Genomic DNA, 17,525 nt, shown 5'->3' with positions numbered 1-17,525 from the left:
AGTAGCGGCCTTGAGACGGGCTGATCTCCCGTCCAAGGGGTCCTACGGACTGTCTTAGGATTAAAAGCTAAACTGAAACGAAGCGTTTGCTCTAAGTGGGAGCGGCAGGAAGAAAGATAGACATAGGAATGGTTGAAATCATCTTCAGTTAGTTAAACGATGTTGCTACAAATGAAGAGGTTATAGAGCGTCGAATGAGATGGGAAGATTTATGAATGGATTTTAGATAGAAATTTGTGAGGATTAGATCATGACCTAAGGAAAACCACGAAAAGCTATTAGGATAACTAATATGCCTGCAGAAATATAAAGTGTGTACCATTCTAAGGCATGTTTAAAACATTACACACACCTACCTCGCCATATACCGTATTTACGCATGTATAGGCCGCGTGCGTGTACAGGCCGCAGCACAATTTTCAGACAGAAATTATAGAAAAAATAATTTTCTTCGAATATTATTTCAGGAGTATTACACCCTGTATTACTAATTATGAATATAATTTTTTTTAATGAAGTGTGATTTCGAATATTTCGAATATAAGCCGCACCCAAGTTTTCCTCTTGAATTTTTGGCAAAAAATGTGCGGCCTATACATGCGTAAATACGGTAACTATGAATGGTAGACTTTAACATATCTTAAATACAAGGTATTAAATATACCTTGAATGTAAGTCAGTCATTCTTAGATACAGTTGAACCTCGCTTAACGAGCACCTCTCATAACGAGTAATTCGCACAATGAGCAAAACAAATTGTAAAAAAATGACTCGCTTAACGAGCGACGTCTCGCATAACGAGTGACGAGAGGGGAAGTCCCGGATTGTGCGCTTGCTACATCAGTCTGTGTTTAGCATTCGTTCCGCTAGCATCTTAGTGTCGCTTGTGATCACACATTTTTCCAAACTTGTGTTCAGACATATTACTTGTGATTTTTTTTTGTGCAAAGTTTAATAACCCTTGCAAAAAAGTCCCCGAAGAAAAAGCCGCAATAAGACAGCCATAAGAGAATAAAAATAACAGTAGAAATGAAAAGTAAAATCATTGAAAAGCGAGAACGAGGTGTGAGCGTGGCTGATCTAGCTCGCACATTCAGTCGGTCTACATCAACGATTTGCACTATCCTCAAGATAGTTCATTACGCATAGAAGAAAAGATGAAGATGATTCACGCTCCTTAACAATGTATATATAATTTTCTTTGAATAAAGGTTATACATAAATTTTTTTTTTTAGTTTTTTTTCGGCATGGAACGTATTATCGTATTTTACATTAATTTATATGAGAAAAATTGTTTCGCTTAACGAGTGTTTCGCATTACGAGTAAGATTCTGAAAAGAATTATGCTCGTTAAGCGAGGTTCCACTGTATTTGTTAAACTACATTAAATGTGTCATGAAATATGTATGGGTCGTTTTGTGATTTGCCTTATTTAAAAATTTTACATGTCTGCCTCAAAAGGTTAAAGAGCTGCTGCGAAAGAAAAGAAAACTAATTGTATTAGTAAATAACACGTAAAAATACGCCGTGTAGTCCGTTGAATGTCAACCAACTTTTCGGAGGAATATGTCGCCTCCACCTTCAGACCTTCTTGAGAAGCCGCCCTTCTGTGCAGCTACTCAAGAACTCACCAGCATTTTATGGAACCTGATGGTTCATTGCCGTGTTCGCAAGAGCCCTCCACTGGTCCCTATCCTGAGCCAGATCAATCCAAATCCACACCATATTATTCCATTCTGTCTCTCCAAGATCCATTTTAACACTGTCCACCCACCTATGTCTTGGTCTTCCCAGTGCTTTCTTTCCTTCTGACTTTCCCACCAATATCCTATATGCATTCCTCTTCTCCCCCATTCGTGCTACATGCCCTGCCCACCTTATCCTCTTTGACTTTATCATTCTAATTATACTTGGAGATGAGTACAAGTTATGAAGCTCCTCATTATGCAGTTTTCTCCAACCTCCTATCACTTCATCTCTCTTCGGTCCAAATATTCTCAACACCCTGTTCTCAAACACACTCAGTCTATGTTCCTCCATTAATGTCAGAGACCAAGTTTCACACCCAAACAGATGAGTACTAGCTCTATTAATTGGACCCAAGACAGTAGGCTTTTTACCTGAAAATGGAGGCAGAACTAATCCTCCGAAACGTCACTTAAAATAACAATTCTGAAAATGGATAATGTACGAAAAAATTATCATAATAACAGTGTTAGTTTTAGTGATACTCAATAGAAATAATACACCTTTGGGAGATCTGTTACAGTACAATAATTCAGGGCAACCAGCGTTACTCTGACCTCTGATTTTCTACTGCCACCATATTGTTGCTATCGGTGATACAGAATTTGAAAGTGCAAATATGGAGTGATTTCTAGTGTCACAATAAAAAAAAACTCCGTGGCTTTTAGCCCGCCAGCGATCTATATCGACCGAGCAACCGCCGCTTGTCGGCGAAGTTAGTGTCAACTTCAGCGGATAAATGGTGTCCCGTGGTCAGCAAAACAGATTCCTACGGCCGTTAATCTCAGTTTTCTAGACCGGAAGTGACACGATATCCATAAAAAATATAAAAAAATATTTCTTTAAATTGTTAGGAAGGAAAGACACGTGGACATTTTCAATAACCTAGATTATAAAGTGAAGAGAATGGACTAAAGTATTCCTGTCCTAAACGGTGAGAGAAGTTTCTTTCAGAGACGAACAATTTGTCAGTAATCTTACAGAAGCCCTCCTGTTGTAGAGCAGATGATGAGAGTGAAGTCCTCCAGTAACAAACTCAGCTGAGATGCTTTTAAGTTATTTTTCTTTCATTTTCCTGAATTACGATTCACATTTCAGTTCCTAAGATCACTGAAATTTATGAATATTTCTCTATGTACCCTGTTGTGAGTTTTCACAGTGATAAACATCTTGACTTGACTTAATTCCTTTAGTTCAGAGTGGAACATAGGGTTCCCATGAAGCTTCTACATCTTCTCCTCTGGTTTTCCAATGCCTTAACCTCTCTCCAGGTCTTTCCCGTCTCTGCTATTTCCTTTTCTATTGTCCTTCGTGGTAAACATCGGAGGCTTTCAAATCCTTGGTACGTGACAGCCACTGTCTTCTATCGATTATCGACACATCGAACATATTCGTTAGAGTTTAAATGGAGTTTTATGTGATTTGTGCCGTTGCATTAGTCTGCATAAAACATGCGTAACTAGTGGAAAATAATTTCGTGGAATGCCTACGGCGTTTGTTGTGTCTTCGTCGAAAATAATCGGGTCGATATTTGTGACAAGGCAGCGCGCCTGATTGATGAAGCGCAGACGTGTTCCCTCCTCGGACTTCGAGATGTGATTCCCCTCTTGACATGGCATGATTGATTGCTACACCTGTACACTAGTCACTGGACCACGTGTACTCGTACACAAAGATCCTGGATTTCATCCTGACAGTTGATAATTTTATTTATGGTTTATTTAACGACACTGTCAATACTTGCGTTTATGCTAGTACATTGCGAAATGTTAGGATGATTAATGAACGAATAATTAGCAATGACGCAGAAAGGAAGCTGTCGTGGCATAATTAAAGGTACTATCCTGGCATTAGCCTGGAGGAACTAAGATAAAATACAAAACATCTCAATTTAAACAGTGAGTGCCTCGACCAGTATTCGAACTGGAGACCTCCCGAATTACTGTGTCGCCTTGTTCTGTCAGTTCTGTGTTAATAATAATAATATAGTAAAGTTGTTCCTGGCCGGTCACGGTAGCCGAGCTGTCTAAGGCACGCACTGTCTTCGCTCGCTCGGAAGCCGGGATCGTTGGTTCGAATCCCACTCAATGTCTGTATGTTTGGTGTTTCTGTGTATGTGTGCATGTAGAGTGCTTGCGACGAGCTGATCACCCGCCCAAGGAGTCCTACTGAATGTCTAAGATCAATGAACCGAAGTGAAACGGAGAGTTTTAAGGAGGTGGGCCAAGGCCCAAATTGGGGCTGTAGCGACAAAGGAAAAAAAAGCTGTTCCTGTGCGTAACTAATCAAGAACTACGCCATGAAGACGTATGGGGAGTGGATGTACAGATCCTCATTTTCTCGACCTCGGCACTAGTTGGAGGTGAGTGGCCAGCTTTACGCACCGGCAGCTTTACCCCCGGAGAAAAGCCCCCGGTACTCATTGGGTAAGATGTTGGGTGGACCCCGGGACCGGTCTGGACTACATGAAGAAGAGGAAATTCTCTACCTCCTAGCCCTTGGTCGTCCAGTACGTAACTAGTCGCTACACCGATTACGCTATCCCGGATCACAATAATAATAATAATAATAATCTGTGGGCGCTACAGCCCATGATGAACCTTGGCCTCTGTTTTACAGATTATTAATCATAGAGACAGTCGGCAGGACTCCTTGGGCTGGGGAACAGCCCGCCGCTAGCCCTCTACCTACACACAGGACAACATAAACACAGAATATACGCACATAGATATCCATGCCTCGAGTAAAGTTCGAACCCATGACCCCAGTGTTTGAACGGGCGAAGACAGTTCATGCCTTAGGCCGCGCGGCAACTATGATCTGCAGTTCCTGTGTTACGGTATCGAAAATTATACATAAAATATATCTTATCACATGAAGAAAAAAGCATCCTATGTGAATGGTAAATTCCCAAAATAATTGCGTAGACACGTAAATAAATTAATCTCCGCATGTTACAGTCATCTATTGTTACACAAGCTTTCAGAGTGCTATAAATATTTATATATCAAAATGTCTAAAACTCTTACCCATCGGCTTGCTATTTGGCTTACTCGGAGTGCACGCTCTAATAAAATTAAACCGTTTATTCTCAAACGAATTCTTCAAAATAATTATCAAATTTCTGAACACATTTACTACATCTATTGGATAATATGTGGAATATTTCGACTTCAACTCGATGACGTTTCACAGCGACTGATTTGAGTAACTTGACGAGACGTCGAAGTATGCCAGCAATTAATTAAAATGAGAATCTTTTCAAAATGTGGCTTCAGGTTCACATTTCCAAAGAATACGTAAAAATCATCCAAATCTCTCCAAAATAATGGGACACACAGGCAACATGAATAAGACTTTGTTCGCACAGGATAAAATGGAGACTATTGGAGAGTAGGGCCTTTCTCATAATTTTATCCTTGATGCGTTCCTCCTCCACAAGATGGCATCAGTTTCCATTTCCTTCTGCTAGAGAATATATCACAAGTGTTTTCTGTAATGTAAACATCCTCTGTGGCTTGAGTCCACAAGCGAACTATACCGACCGAGCGACCGTCACTTGTCGGCGTATTTTAATGCCAATTAGCGGATAGAGGGTGTCGCATGGTCAGCGCAACGGCCGTTAATTTCGGTTTTCTAGACCGGAGCATACTGATCAACACATGGAACGATGGGATTAAGGGAAGCATGTAAAGAACAAATTTCAGGGATGAAGGCTGTTTCGATCGAGAGCTATGGAAAAAAAAGTTTTTCTTCGAGGAAAAGTGCATATTCACAGAAAAAATCCTTTAATAATAATAATAATAATAATAATAACGTGTCTGATGCAATTTTGAGGTGTTTAGGATTCTAACCCCATCGGTAGAAATAAACTATAAAAAATTAGTCCTCTCTTATAAGATTTGAGGCTTTCACGGCGGTGACTATGAAGAAAGCAGTCTTCTGGGATTTGGCACCGTGTATATGTGGTATTAACCGACGTTTCGGAGAAACGTATCGCCTCCATCTTCAGGGTAGAAGAAAAATAAAAGAAATCCGCAAGCGAAGAGACCGTGAGAACCGGTAAAAGCAGACTGGTCTGCTGGTCATAGTCCTCTCTTGTTGAGTTTCAAGGTTGAGTCAAATCTGAAAATGTCCATGTATCCTGATTTATCGGTGAACATGTTTTTTACGACCCACTTCAATGCAGCTCTGACGAACAGGTTGGATTCTTGCCGTAGATTTAGCCTATATTTGAGAATTTCAACACGGCTAACGATTATTTCAATGGTGGGGTTTTCCGTGGTTTTTCTCAGAACCCCGAGACGAATTTTGGGTTATACATCACGAAAGCTTTCACTCCCTATTCTCCATTCATGATCGGTATTTCAACTCATTTGACGCCGTGCAGAGTGGCTCTAAAGTTAGTTAACCCAGTTCTCTCGTATTCACCGAAATGTTCAAATTTAAACTTGCCAGGGAATTAGTAAACGATATCGTAGCCTAGCGAGCTCTGCACCTGACCTGGAGAAACTCATTTCGAAAAATGTTTGCAAATTCAGTTTGTATTAAAGAAGTAAGGGGCACGCTGTAGCGTGATTGATGCACTATGCTACAAGCCGGAAGGTCGTGGGTTCGATTCCCGATGAGGTGAATTTTTTTCGATTTACCCAGTCCTTCCAGTCGCACTGTGGCCCTTGGGTCGACTCAGACTCTTAACAGAAATGAGTACCAGGAATATTCCTGGGGGGAAAGGGCCCCCGGTGCTTAAGGATGACAACCTCACCACCATCTGTGAGCCGATTTCTAAATGAAGTGGTAGCCTCGATATCCCACAACCCTATGGGCCTTCACGGCCTGTTACAGGGATAGCTTTACCTTGTTTTTTCCTTTTATCCATGAGTGAATTCGGAAGAGCAAGAAGTGAAATGAGGCTCTTATTAAATGAGGAAGGCCTCTGTGTTAAGTTGCGGGTCTAAAAAAACTCGTACAAGAAAGAGTATATTTATATCTAAATAATATAGGATGTCCGGATGAAAGGTACCCAAAATAAAATAATTATATCTCAGATAGCTTTTACAATACACATGTATAGGTTACACCACTACAAAGGGAAACTATCAAAGTTTTTTCTGAGTATATAACTTTTTCAATAAATGTCAATGTGGGCTCCCTTGGGGGCACGACAAATATCCAGACGATCTAGCATGTTTGGTGTTACCATAACCACAGCGTCCCTTATGCGGGCTTTCAGGTGTTGCAGCTAGTCGATCTTAACCTGGTAGACAATGTTCTTCACATAATCTAACAAGGAAAAATCCAGTGGGGTTAAATCTGGCGACCTGGGGGGCCAAGCGATTGGTCCACTTCTGCCGATCTATCTCCCAAACATCTCTCTGTCCAGGTGATTCCTAACATGATGGCAGAAATGTGGAGGCGCATGCGCGAAAGCCGGCATGGAAAAAAAAAACTTACAGGGTTTTCCTTTCCGATGACATAAACCGGATACGTGTATGACAATTACTTTCAGAGATATAATTTTTAATTTTGGTACCTTTCATCCGGACATCCTGTATATCCCTAGTAACTGGTACGTAGATAACGAAGATAGAAGAAAACGCTAAGGAAAGCAAGCCAATTATTTTAAGGTTGACTGTATACAAGAGTAAGCGCAGAGCATGTTAAGGCGGTCATTTCCAAAGAAAGTAGAATAAACCGGTTAAGAAGACTGCCTTGCCTCTCCTAATGCCAAGGTTTCAGCCTCTAATGACATGGTCTCATCTTCTGTTATCTAACTATCAAGGAAGCAGGATTATTAACGTAGTCTTTCCACTTTCGTTTCTCAGTAGCGTAAAGAAAATGAAGTATTCCGACCCATTCTATTGCGTCAGTGTGAGAGAAAGCTTCCACTTATCCAATAAAATTTCTGTAGTTTTCTGATACTCACAGCAGAATACAAAACTCGTCGCTTAAGTGTCTTATCCAGCTTAATGATGGAATTACGCTATTTATGTTCTTTTCTGAGCCAATTGTTTTGAATTATTTACAACTGCATTACAATAAGAGGATTTTATCTTAAAAACATGGGATTTACAATACAAAAACTATAGCTTTTGTTGTTGTGTAGTGTGTGAAACTTGGTTTGTTGGTACTAAGAGAAGAGCATAGATTAAGGGCGTTAGAGGACAGGGTGCTGCAGAAAATATTTTTCCCAAAGACACAGTAAGACAACGAAAGGCTTCACCATTTGTACACTTTAACCAAAATAATTAAAGTGAACAAGTCAAGAAGGTTAGTTTGAGGTCAGAAGAGGTACTGTGTCGGATTCTTGTAAAAATGGCAATAAAAATCGGTTTCCATAAAAGGAATTCCTTGGCATGTTGAGAAAGTATCTTATTCTCAAAAGTAAGGTTTATTTCGTGGAAACTCATTTAGTTAGTGACCGTAATGGAACAAACACTTCGAGTTAGAATACCAGATTTTACTGTGTTACATAAAACATATTTCAGACTTTAAGGTCTTTACAGATGAACATAATGTCACAGGATTATTCCCAGAGAGGAAGCATGGCAGTATATGTGTAAAAGCGAGCGAGAAATGCAAATTCTGAAGTAACAGATTGGCTTCTGTGCGTAATCCACTGCTCCTTTCCACGCCTGTCTATTGAACACATAACATGTCGTAGTATGAAATGTTTGTAAAAAGCTGACAGTCAAAAGTAAATTACTAAGAAGACTTTTGATTTTTGGGATGTGACACCGTTTAGTCCGGTATAATTCATCTATCAGACTACATGGCGTCACATGCCACAAGAGAACAGTCTTCATGGTCACGGCCGTGGTAATTTCAATAAAATCTCACGTGAGACATGCTACGGGATGTAGGCCTATCCTGCAGTGTGGCCGCATCATTTACACCAAAACAGGTCCTCAAAGCCCCAAACATCTGAAGGCGGAATATGTTTACAAAGTTGGTAGAGGGAAATTGTATTCAAAGTTTTTTGTTTTTTTTTTCGAATATTAAGGCGCGTCCACATTACTCGTGCTCGTGTTACTCGCTATGCTCGTGAGTAATGTGGACGATATGACAAGTCACGAGACAAGCAAATTTTAAATTTTTAATTTAAAAACTATAGCCAATAAATTAAAATACTACTACAGCCTATACAAACTACGAGTAAATATACGGATCCTCACGCGCCAAAGCCTGGCGAGCAACTGAAGTAGTGTGAACGAAGATTTACGAGCACAAGTAAAAGCCTGACGAGTCTCTCGACGAGCACAAGCCTGGCGAGCACGAGCGCGAGCACGAATAATATGGACCCGCCTTTAGACTCATAATTTATACAAGTTTATTAATCTAATATTAATTGAAATGTATTACTTCATAAATTAAAATATTATGGATTTATGTATAGGTGTTCATGGAAGCGTACCGTAGGATATATAACCAATATATGCAACAAACATAGAAGCAAAAATATGATTGTATTGTGGCATGAATTTCCGTTGCTAGGCAACGACTGCGTAACAAACAATTATATAAAGGCTGTTACTAGGGAACGGCCCCTAAACAGCAACAGACGAACTGCGTTTTTGTGCGGCCCATGCCAAAATGTTACAAGCAGGACAGTCAGTTTTCAATTAGTTAGTCGAGAGTTACTGTAGCTGAGGCCGGGACTAAGGGGAACGTCGCTACCAGACAACGACTGGTGAGGCCACAGCACACTGAGAAAACTTAATTGTGTGCTCTAGTGAACTGTAAAGTGTGTGAATTACTGAAACGGTTATAATTACTTGTAGTCGCTGCTCTGTAAGTGTCATATAAATCCAATTACCAGCCCAAACTCCGTGTATTACCGCTCTATACATGTAACAATATAAAGGCTTTCAAGTTGGAGTTCTTCTTTAATTTAAATAGTTTTCTTATTAAGAAGCCCTTCTTACTGCCCCAACGTCTCCCAACATTCACAACTGTAGACAGTCAGATCCTGTCCATTATAACCTAAATAGGTTATGTCCGTTACAATGTCTCTCTCTGATCTTCTGCAGTTATCTGTGAAATCTAATTGTTTCTCTCTGCTTTTCCAGAGGTGCGAGCCAACAGAACAACCCCGCTGCCCTGGTCATCTTACCAAATTGTAATGAGGGTGAATGATACTTCGCTACAGTCAGGACATGGGACCAGCCACGTAAGAATCATCAGATCTCAATTTGTTTTGGGAACGTGAGTGGTTAAGTACGTCCACTCTACGAACTAGGCTACGTCATGCTTTGTCTGGACAACCTTACGAAAGAAACGTCCGGTATAAGAGGGTCTGAGTTTCCTACAGGCATGTGAATACCGGAAGTGTGTTTAAAATAGAGAACTGGAAATTTCTAAAGTAGGTTAAGGTCTACATCGCTAACCGTTAATGACGCATTCTCGTTCATGGAGTGGATACAGTATACTTATGTTCAAGCGCCACGGCATGGCCAGTTTCGTGCTCTAGCCACATTCTCCTAGAAGGAAAAGCAGTCAGTAAGCAGTGAATAGGAACTGAATGGGTCCCAGAACGTGTTTGAATTTGGTGGCGTGGATATGTATCTCTGGCTACCACCGAAATGAAACACCGGTCATCCAATTCATAGCCAGTCTCTTTATTGATTAAGTAGTTCATAATTTTTCCCATTATGTCAAATTGCAGATGTGTATATTTGTAAATGTTTTCTCAGTGTGAGCATCGCGGATTTTGTAGATACATAAGAAACGTGGGTAGGAATTATCATGGCGGTGATTTTACTTGTAGATTTGATTTAAGAATTCTCTAATCATCAGCAGGGCACGCGGTGACGTAGTTGGTTGAGACACTATGCTACAAGCCGGAACGTCGCGGGTTCGATTCGCGATGAGATGATTGGATTTTTTCAATTGACTTAATCCTTCCAATCGCGCTATGGCCCTAGGGTGGACTCAGCCTCTAACAGAAATTAGTACCAGGAATTTTCCTAAGGAGCATAGGGTGGCCGGCGCGTAAGGCTGACAGCCTTACCGCCATCTATGAGCCGACTGTCTAGAGAATGTGGGAACCTCGACCTCTCACAAGCCTATGGACCCCATGGCCTGTTAGAGTGATAACTTTATATTTTTTTACCTTATCATCAGTATTGTCGGAATGTTCTTTCGACTCATGTATTATTAGAAAACTCTGAATATAATAATTCTCATAATAATATAAAAACAATCGAATACTGAGATTATCATAAAAAATCATAACTAATATATTTGCCATCTTTGCGAGTGCCCTGCTTATGCATTTCTGCAATAAAGTGACTACTTTCTGTGGGACCCTCAACGTCTCACAGCCCTATGGGCTTTCATGGCCTGGTACAGGGATACCTTTACTTTTTTTAACTTTCTATTTATTTCCTCATTATCAGACTTTAGGAGAACTATAAAATATTATTTAAAATATCTATCATATCTCTTACATGCATATCTCGATAATCATCTTGCGTTCATTATCCGTTTACATAAACAGTCAGATATTTAATATTACTTCAGATATATCCAGCAAAAACGTACTAGTTCCTTTGAAATCTGATATTAGTAAATTTCCGTAAAGCTATATCCCACACTGATTAATGATGTATAAATTACAAACACAATCCCTTCATACTGAAAGTTGCCGGTAACACTGAAGGCTCCAAATTCGTAAAATAACACGTGAATATAGAGCTCATTGCATGGTTTCAATTCCAAAACAAAACCTTGATATTTATTTCTTCCTATTGAAATCCCGAACAAGTTCCAAATACCTTGGCTGTTTACAGCCTACTAAAACAGCCTGTTCAATTACATTCTTATGTTGAGTGCTGAATCCGACCCCTCACCTTTGTACAATTAATGCTGAGATAAAGATACGTGAAATCTGCCTTCCACTTCCTATACTTCGTGACCTGGTGCTGGAGCACAGGGGTAAATATGTCCCTTTTTATAGCAAAATTCACTCAACAACTTTGGATACAGCCTTCAAGTATCAAACTTCATTCAGGGCTGTAAACTGCTACGAAATATAGACCCGAACATGCATATAGACAAGGATGTCGGATAGGAGTTTTCTTGCTTTTGCAAATAACTGCTGGTATATCCAAGGAAATATGAGTCCACGCTTTTAGTAGTAGAAATTAAGACTGCTGCATTCCTTCCATAATTGTCATGCTGTAATTAAAGCTATTTCCCATAAAATGTGTGCTAACATTATTCGCATTAGAAGCGTGGAAATTATCCATTAATGTACTTCGCGTGTGGAATTATCACCATTTCCGTGGCTTAATGTGGCTGAACCTCAAAACCCGACAGATAAATATTAATTAACTACTAATTATGTAATGACAGTTCCTTGCAGCGGAAAAATTAATTATGTATTTGAAATCGTAATATATGATATTATTCACAGCATGGCGTTCTGGTGTGCAAGTCTTTGAAGAAGGAAGAAGAATCACACAGTCTACAAAATCTGATTTTATATTAAACGTAATTTATATCGAGATTAGCTCTCAGAAATATGGGTGGATCTCGAAAAAATTAATTGGTTGAAAGGAAGTGAATCAGAATGAATTTTAGAAAGTGGATTGCCGTTTGTCTTCCCGTTCGTGTTCTCAGGAATTCCAGCTGTCAGTAGAGATAAAGGCTTTTATCTGTCTCCTTCAGCATGGTTGTTTCGCTATTCCCGAGATTCAGCTGAAATGCTACCTTAACGAAGAAGAAGAATGGCCACTCTCACAAACCGTGATAATTTATATAACTCCCTATCCCATTACGTTTCTGTTCTCACTTTAGATATTGCAGGCGTTGCTATAGCAACGAGACGGCTTAAAATTACTGAAATAGTCTGTACCGGCGTGTGTGTGTCTGTGTGTCTGTGTGTGCGTGTGAGTATGAGCGGGAGTGAGCGAATGGGTAAGCAAGTGAGCGAAAGTGAAGGAGTGAGTGGGTGGGTGGGTGAGTGAGTGAGTGACTGAGTGAGTGAGTGAATGAGTGAGAGAGCGGGAGGGGAGCGAATTGGTGAGCGAGTCGGAGTGAGCTAAGGAGAGTGAGTGACTGTGTGTGTGCGAGAGCGCGCGTGTGTGTCCATCCGGCTCCAAGATCCCGCCTTTTAACTTGCTGTATAAAAATGGAACAAGAATTCCACAGTTGTGTATAGGCGCAAGATGTGCACTGATTTATGCAAACTATAAAATTCTTCCATGCTCGGTATATTCAAGGTAAAGAACTAATCAGGGTTTGACGTTACGTTTTTATAATATCATTCATTGCATTCAGAAGTTAGTATATGCATTGAATATTAAAATTATGACGGTTTCATTACAGCACTTAACAGGCGCACCCCCTTCCCCACACATTAGAAGAGCTTCAGTCTTCACATTTCACATTCACTGTTACCCTTGAAATAGCCTCAGTACTTGAGACGAATTTCAGCCCCTTAGAAAAACATTTCTGATCAGTGGTATAAAAAAGGATACCTTTAGGCTGGGGCCACACGAGCACACAAAATGCGTCCGTTGTAGAAATAAACAAAAGAGGCAAATGTTGCGCTTTTTTCTGGCTCCATTGCACACAAAAAACTATTTCCCGCATTCTGCAACAGTGTGGTGTCCTCAGGAACGTCCGTCATGAAGTACATCCGTTGCAACGGACGTACTTCGTGCGCTCGTGTGGCCTCAGCCTTAATGTTACGGTGTTGCGGAGCGTGTGGTCGTGTACCATGACAGACAGGTACCAAGACTCGTTGCTATGGAATCCTTATATCCCAGAAGACATTTTGTGTTAGCTTTTATTGCTATGTGGACAAGCTTTTCTATCGTTGTACCATCACATGTGAAATATGGGTGCCTTTCCTGTAGTTCTTACATTTAACTGTTTCCATTCTCATATTTACTAAAAAAGCCTTACATTTTTGTAATTTAATAAATACATTATAGATTTTAATGTATATGTTGAGCAGCTATACCAATAAATGCAGAGTGATCCATCTCGGAGGAATTCAAAAAGAAAAAAATATTCAGTCCTGAAGGAATATCTCTTCTGACCTATGTAACTCGTGTGTATGACGGAAACAATTATAATTATATTTCGAGTGGGAACGAAATAACGACGATGATGACGATTATGACGATAAAATAATAATAATAATCACTTAGTTCATTTTATTATTGTTTCTGCTGAAACAACAGCCACAAGGTCATTTACAGATAGAGTACAGTGGAAAAACTATTATTTCTAGCTTACAAAACGAAGAACACAAGGACAACAACAAAAACAAATATTTCTGTTGCTGCTGCTGCTGCCGCCCTAATAATAATAATAATAATAATAATAATAATAATAATAATAATAATAAGCAGACAGAGAGGTTCTGGTAAACAGGCCAGACATAATAATTAAAGACAAGCAAAAGAAAACTTGCATACTTATAGATGTATCAGTACCAGCGGACAGGAATGTAGTAAAAAAGAAGCAGAGAAGAAATTAAAATATAAAAATTTAAGCATAGAAATTCAGCGAATGTGGAACATGAAATGTTTTGTGATACCAGTAATTATTGGAGCCAGGGGTACAGTCACGAGAGGGTTGAGAAAATATTTGGAACTAATTCCTGGAAAGCACTCCATAGATTCGCTGCAAAAAAAAAAAAATCCTGGGAACATCACACATACTACGGAAAGTGCTACAGTGCGAAGCTTGAAGCCTGAGTGGTGAGGTGCATCACTGGTTCAAGAAAAGGAATACAAGGAAAAAAACCTGTGACAAGAGATAATGATGATGATGATGATGATGATAATAATAATAATAATAATAATAATAGCGTGTATTTCTCTTAAATTTTACACTTATTCTGTGTTTGCAATATTATGTATTCATAGAGATATTGGGTTTTCGGACTTTATCCGTCGTCCTGGTTTTAAGATAACTAAGAAACAGTTAAGTGTTTTTCTTAGTTATCTTAAAAACCAGGACGATGGATAAAGACCGAAAACCAAATATCTCTGTGTGTTATACACCATCGTCAGAATCCTATAGTAATTATGTATTCATGTATTACAAAAGCCAGGAAGAATTCCACTTTCCCAAACACTTGCCCCTCCACAGAGTCGTACTGACGACAGTCTTTTAATCGATGGTGTGAAAGTGACAAGCCTGTTGACGTCGCAACGTACACTACTCAGTGCAGCATTTTCACAGAACTTTAACAGTTGCGTCATAGCAAATACCAAGTGTGGCTTCAAAAGGTCTGTGTTATCACCGTACCAGTAAAAGTAAAAGTAAAGCTATCCCCGTACCAGGCCGTGAAAGCCCATAGGGTTGTGAGACATTGAGGGTCCCACATTATCTAGACAATCGGCTCAAAGATGGCGGTAAGGTTGTCAGCCTTACGCGCTTTACTCCCCAGGAAAATTATTTAATTAATTCCTAATACTCATTTCTGTTAGAGACTGAGTCAACCTCAGGGCCACAGCGCGGCCGGAAGGATTAGGTCAATTGAAAAAATCCAGTGACCTCATCGGGACTTGAATCCGAGACCTTCCGGCTTGTAGCATATCCCCTATCACCGTACCAGTAGCAGCCCTAAAACAGTAGGTATCCTGCAACTGAATCCAAACAAGAGTACGAGTATGTCATAAACAACCAGGCCAGTAAACGAACCTAACGATCTGAAAACTGGTTATTTCGTGATACAATCCTCAAAAACAATTAATTTTAACTACATAGAAGTAAATTATCCACTTTTAATTTTATAAATAACCCCGGTTTCCAGCTTCGGCCTCGTGTCATCCCTCCATCCATTAATTTTAATTTAAAGTTCACAGATGTCAAGAGCAGATATTATTAGGAATCAACCGATTGCAGTACCAACCCCTTCCAGCCTCATCGCCCGCTTCCAAAAACGACAGTCCCGATAATTACATTGCTATTACACCCCCGCACTTTAGTGTAAACATGTACTTCTTTCAGTGGGTCAACACACACAAATTCATGTACAGTAGAATTCAACTGACGCCCAGGCCACATGGATCTGATGAATGGTTTTATGCAGGAAGGCCTAATAACCGTTTTAGGAGGCAGGGAGGACCGCTGAACCTCTCTGGACCATATGGAGAGAGGAAATGCCCTTGCTCTTGCCGGAATTGAACCAAGGCCTTACAGTCCATAGCCAGTCACTATTCCGACCAAGCTATCCTGGCTCCTGAATGGTTGTGGTTTGAACTCAATTTCACTCGGGCTGCGTAACAAGACTTTAGGGCACAATTTATAAACTGCATTAATTCGCATGTTACTGAACTATATTCTTTCAATTATTATTGTCATATGGCGTTGAATCCAGTGGACGAGGGCTGATTGTGAACTTTAAGTGTTTGAGTGGAAGAAGACGTGATCTATTTTAATGTAATACGCTGAAATTTGCCTTAATTGGCTGAAAGATATGAGTCAAGATAGCAAGTATCACTTCTAGAGTAGAACCAGCCAACCTAGTTTTGCTCTCAGCACAGTCAGATTTGTCAAAGATATTGACGAAAAATCACTAAATTTCGTCCCACAATAAGGGGTTATGAAACCATAAAAAAAAGAGGAATGTGAGAAAGATAGCATACCTTTCTACCTGCTTCATGCTGATTTCTATCTTGGTCTACTCCCCTCCTGAATGTTTAGGCGACTTTTTGGCTCAGAACTTCTGCTCACTTTCAACGGACTACATGGCCTTACGTCTCAAACGATATTAGTCTTAACTCTGCAATAATTCTGTACTCTCAAAGAAACCGCAAATTCATTACCGTGTTCACAAAGATCCACTGCTGAACCCCAAACTTGAGATACATTTTTACTATTCTCTCGTCTGCTCCAAGTAGTCCACGCTTTTTCTTCCTTTTCTTTTCTTTCCTTCCTTTTCTTTTCTTCCTTTCCAACCAAATTTTCGTACTTTTTTCCCATTCCCCATGCATACCACATGTCGCACCTATCGCGTATGCCTTAATTGAATCGCCCTAATAATAAAAGAACTCCGTGGCCTTTAGCCCGCAAGCGAACTATACCGACCGAGCTACCGCCGCTTGTAGGCGAAGTTATTGCCAGCTTTTGTGGCTAGAAGTTTTCACGTGGACAACGCAACGGATCCTCACGGCCGTTAATTTCGGTTTTCTAGACCGGAGCCGCTATTTCCTTGAAACAGCTCTTCAGTTATCCTCACGAGGCTGAGTGGACCCTGTTCAAGACCCATTACTTCTCAGAAAATCTGGGAGCGCCGGGAATCGAATACGGGACCTCTGGATCTGTAGCCAGGAACTCTGACCACTAGACTACAGAGGCGGTCTCGCCCTAATAATATTAGGAAGAAATTATGAGAGTATGAATCTTCTCCTTATGAAATTATATATGTTACAATTTTGTCCTTTGCTTCATGATTTGCATAATGGAATGGTAAAAAAGTGGATTAGTTTTAGCTTGACAATTCAGCGACAACGTACCTTATATATTCATGAATTACTACCAGATTATGATCAATTACGATTGAAAAATGGTGTGGATATTTCTTAATAAAACTAAATATTAACGTTTTATTAATATTTGTTTCATTAAAAAGTAGTTGTGTCGAGTGTCACTAGAACATCTCATTTCAAATAACTCTAGACTAAAATGGAAAACTAGAAACATGGTGGCACGTATAAACGTTGTGTAGTAATGACGATAAACCGTGAATACTCGTGTAGAAGTCCATGAGATTTGGCATGAAGCAGTCTCTATACATGCATAAATATTCCGC

At 39.9% G+C, this 17,525-nt stretch overlaps 1 protein-coding gene across 1 annotated transcript in view; it reads left to right on the top strand.

Moving 5' to 3' along the window:
• Nucleotides 1-17,525, top strand: part of LOC111871455 (proto-oncogene tyrosine-protein kinase receptor Ret) — a 252,459-nt gene that overhangs the window by 187,739 nt on the left and 47,195 nt on the right. Inside the window, exon 7 of the mRNA XM_023864596.2 lies at nucleotides 9,817-9,917. Within this exon, the coding sequence (XP_023720364.1) occupies nucleotides 9,817-9,917 (101 nt within the window). The remainder of the gene's footprint in view (nucleotides 1-9,816; nucleotides 9,918-17,525) is intronic.

The sequence above is a fragment of the Cryptotermes secundus genome, unplaced genomic scaffold (genome assembly GCF_002891405.2).
Source record: "Cryptotermes secundus unplaced genomic scaffold, Csec_1.0 scaffold434, whole genome shotgun sequence".
NCBI classification, from domain to species: Eukaryota; Metazoa; Arthropoda; class Insecta; order Blattodea; family Kalotermitidae; genus Cryptotermes; species Cryptotermes secundus.
Note: the sequence above shows the minus strand (reverse complement) of the source record. Positions and strands in the feature narration are given on the sequence as shown.